The 3379-nt window shown below is 36.8% G+C and overlaps 1 protein-coding gene across 1 annotated transcript in view; it reads left to right on the top strand.

The window, feature by feature from the left end:
* Nucleotides 1–189: 189 nt before the first annotated feature.
* Nucleotides 190–3379, top strand: part of RPS12 (ribosomal protein S12) — a 3403-nt gene continuing 213 nt past the window's right edge. Inside the window, exons 1-3 of the mRNA XM_009699675.1 lie at nucleotides 190–301; nucleotides 1990–2092; nucleotides 2602–2703. Coding sequence (XP_009697977.1) covers nucleotides 204–301; nucleotides 1990–2092; nucleotides 2602–2703 — 303 coding nt within the window. The 5' untranslated portion in view covers nucleotides 190–203. The remainder of the gene's footprint in view (nucleotides 302–1989; nucleotides 2093–2601; nucleotides 2704–3379) is intronic.

The following is a 3379-nucleotide window of genomic DNA, read 5'->3' as shown; positions in this document are numbered from 1 at the left end:
GCCGGGAGGATTTAATCTCTTGCTTTCTTTCAAGTTCAGCTTTTTTCAGTTTTTCTTTTGGCTTAGTTCTTAGCTTGTGCTTCTGTATTTTTTTAATGACTGGATGCTTGCAGTTGAAGTGGAAGCTTTTGCTTGTAGTTGTAAGATGTTGGCACGATCAGAGCAGTATCTGTCTTCTCTTTAGCATTACTGCTGGAGGTGTAATGGACGTTAACACCGCCCTGCAAGAAGTGCTGAAGACCGCACTTATCCATGATGGCCTCGCTCGTGGTATTCGTGAAGCAGCCAAAGCCTTGGACAAGTAAGGGTTGTTTTCCCATTTTGTCTATGCCGAGTACCAAAACTGGGTCAGATATGTTGCCTTGCGGTATGTTGAACACATACAGTGGTCACTTTGTCCAGATGTTTAGCTGAAAGCTTTTGCAAGACCCATGTTTTTCTGTCAATGAGTTTTGTATTTTGCTATCTTTGTGTTGCAGTCTTTGACTGTGATCTTAAAATACAGTTTCTAAACTTGGTGATTCAGAAACGCAGCATGTAGTGTATTAGGTTCTTTTTGTGATCCCAGTGCCATCAGGTTTTTTTTGTGGATTGCTTTTGTGGAAAAAAAAAATGGAGTGACACTTGTGTGTAGCTATGGAAATCAGGAGCTCAAGAACTTTGTGTTTTAAGCAGTGAATAATGCTTCTCAAAACTTCTAAGATTTTAATTGCAATGGTTACTATGTATGTCAAACTTAACCTGGAAAAGTTGGTTTAGTTTTTATGAAGAAAAACTGAAATTCATAGCTTACTTTTACTTTTTAGCTAGCTTTATTTTGTTTGTGTTGCAGCTGTAAATAATTGCTTTGTTAGGATATCAAAACAACATTAAACTTGTCATATCATGTGCCAACCATGGTAATTAGTTATGGGTTCTTGGTGGAGTGAAGTTCTATATATATGAGTATAGGTACACCTACATACATACCTGTGTGTGTCTATATATAGGCATATACTTTTAAGAATGACAGTGCTTAGGTGTAATGCTACAGTGTTTGGGTGATGACTTAACAATTTGTCGGATACCCCTTCACTCATCTTATGAGTGAGAACAGCAGTCTGACAAACCTGTATGCGAAAAGCTCAAAGACAGGGTACCAAATAATGGAAGAGAAATAAAACTTAAGGGGCTGACAACTAGTTTGAAGAGTTCAGCTAAAACTTCATATGCCCTGTGTTAAGAGGATGATGTACGTACAAGGCTTACATACATTTGTGTGTGATGGCTCTTGCTTGGAAATATTTCTGAAACATTCTGGTGAAACTCATGATGAAGAAGGCCATAGAAAAAACTGACTTTGTTTGCAGTGGTCAAATTACATTAGGTTAAGCATAGAAGACCTATACAGCTCTCTCTGTTGTCAGGTATCCCTTTGGTATTCTTAACATTGTACCACAGTATACAAAGATCCTAATTAGAATTGGGCCCCTGTCATAACAGCTTCTTTGAATGTAAGTAGAAAAGATTGTTCTGAAGAGCTTATAACAACTTGGCATGGAAATTCAAGCTTTTAGTAATTACAATTCTAGTGTTAAATTACTGTAATCTGTGGTAAACAAGAAAAAGCAACTTGTAACTCAGTTGCTTTCTAATAGTGACACCAGTTCTTCATGGGACCTGGTGTTTATCCAGTCATTACACCTTTTTCCAATGACTGAGAATTTATTTAGTGGGATTTTTCGAAGCTTCCAAAACTGGAATAGAATCTGATAGTAAAGTTAACAATGTATGAGTAGTCTGTTACGTATATGAAAAACATAAAAAATAGTAGATCATATGAAAGGATATTTAGTATTTCAAGAGCGTGTGGTATCCCAAAACCAAAATTAAACTTAGGAAGTGGTTGTCTAGAAATGCATGTGCTGAATTTTGTTTTTCACAGTTTTGATTATAAAGAAAGTTTAAGCAATGTCTGAAGTTACATTTGTCAGTTTTCATTGTTTTTAGACGCCAAGCCCATCTTTGTGTCCTGGCTTCAAATTGTGATGAACCCACGTATGTAAAATTAGTGGAAGCACTTTGTGCAGAACATCAGATCAACTTAATAAAGGTGAGCGTCAGAACTTCAGGCATGAGTTTGGAACAGTTAACCTGCTTGTAATATAAGCTGCTTGTTTCAGTGTATAGAGAGCTGAACCTTTGAAACATTGTGCTGTAATTCTATATATGGCTCACCTAAGCAAAATTTCTCTTAGCAGCAGAGATTGTTTTAGTTCTGTGTGATTGTCATGGAAGCAGTACAAAAACTGTGGATGTAAGTGGCAAAGGGTGTATATCAGGTGTTTTACAAAGTTAAAATGAATTTTTGTGTCCTATATAATAAGGAGTAGAATTAATGCTGCAAGTGGTGGTGAGCATGGGAGGAGTCTCAATGTGACTTTTTCTTCAAATTAAAATATTTACAAGCTGTACAATGATGATACTTTGGCTCCCTCTACTGATACTTGTGAGGAAAGCAGCCATCCGTTACCCAATACTTCTGAGAGTACAGCAGCTCTTTTCCTGAACCCAGTTATGTTAGAAGTGCCTAGTTCTAATGTGATGCAATGTTTTACACAGGTTGATGACAACAAGAAACTGGGTGAATGGGTAGGTCTCTGCAAGATCGACAGAGAAGGAAAACCTCGCAAAGTAGTGGGCTGCAGTTGTGTGGTTGTCAAAGTAAGATGATGCTAATTACAGCTTATTGCTGTCTGAAAATAAGCAGTAAAGATAAGGTTGCTTTAGATAAGGGACTATTAAATAGAGCTCTTAGACTTTTTTAAAACAGTCGCTTTCCACTGTTGATAGTGAGAATAAACTGCTCCTCTGTTCTATATTCCCTTTCATGTATATTTAAAATACTCACATTCATTTTGTGAGTTACTGGTTATGTATCTATGTCCACTTGCCAGGAAGCATTAAAGGAAAGACTTTTTAAATAGAAGAGATGAAATTTTGCTTCAGAAAAATGCCAGTTCAATGTGTCTGCTCAACTAGAAAATGTTTTGCAGAGCATATTTGAAAATGACACTGGTAAAGTAAAGCCACAGTACGAGCCTTGAAGACTTTGTTGTCTTTGAGGTCCCAAGAGATGGCTACAGCTTCACAGTAAAGATGCCGTCTGCATGTGTTTTTGTATACTTTTGCTACTGTTTCATGTATTTTACTTGGCCTTATTTAGGCAGAAATGAAGAATTTGTTTGGATCCATACCAGTGGGTGTTACACTTGAATGAAATAGAATAGTCCTTTATTAAAATAGTCTTTTATTGGAGAATGAAGGGGAAGCAGCTGGCAGATTGCTTGAGGTTATTTGTATGGAATTTTGGGAATATTTGGGAATACCTTGAGAAAGA

This window comes from Cariama cristata, unplaced genomic scaffold (assembly GCF_000690535.1).
Source record: "Cariama cristata isolate BGI_N322 unplaced genomic scaffold, ASM69053v1 scaffold25534, whole genome shotgun sequence".
Lineage (NCBI taxonomy): Eukaryota > Metazoa > Chordata > Aves > Cariamiformes > Cariamidae > Cariama > Cariama cristata.
The sequence above is the reverse complement of the archived record's forward strand: the minus strand, read 5'-3'. Positions and strand labels throughout refer to the sequence as shown.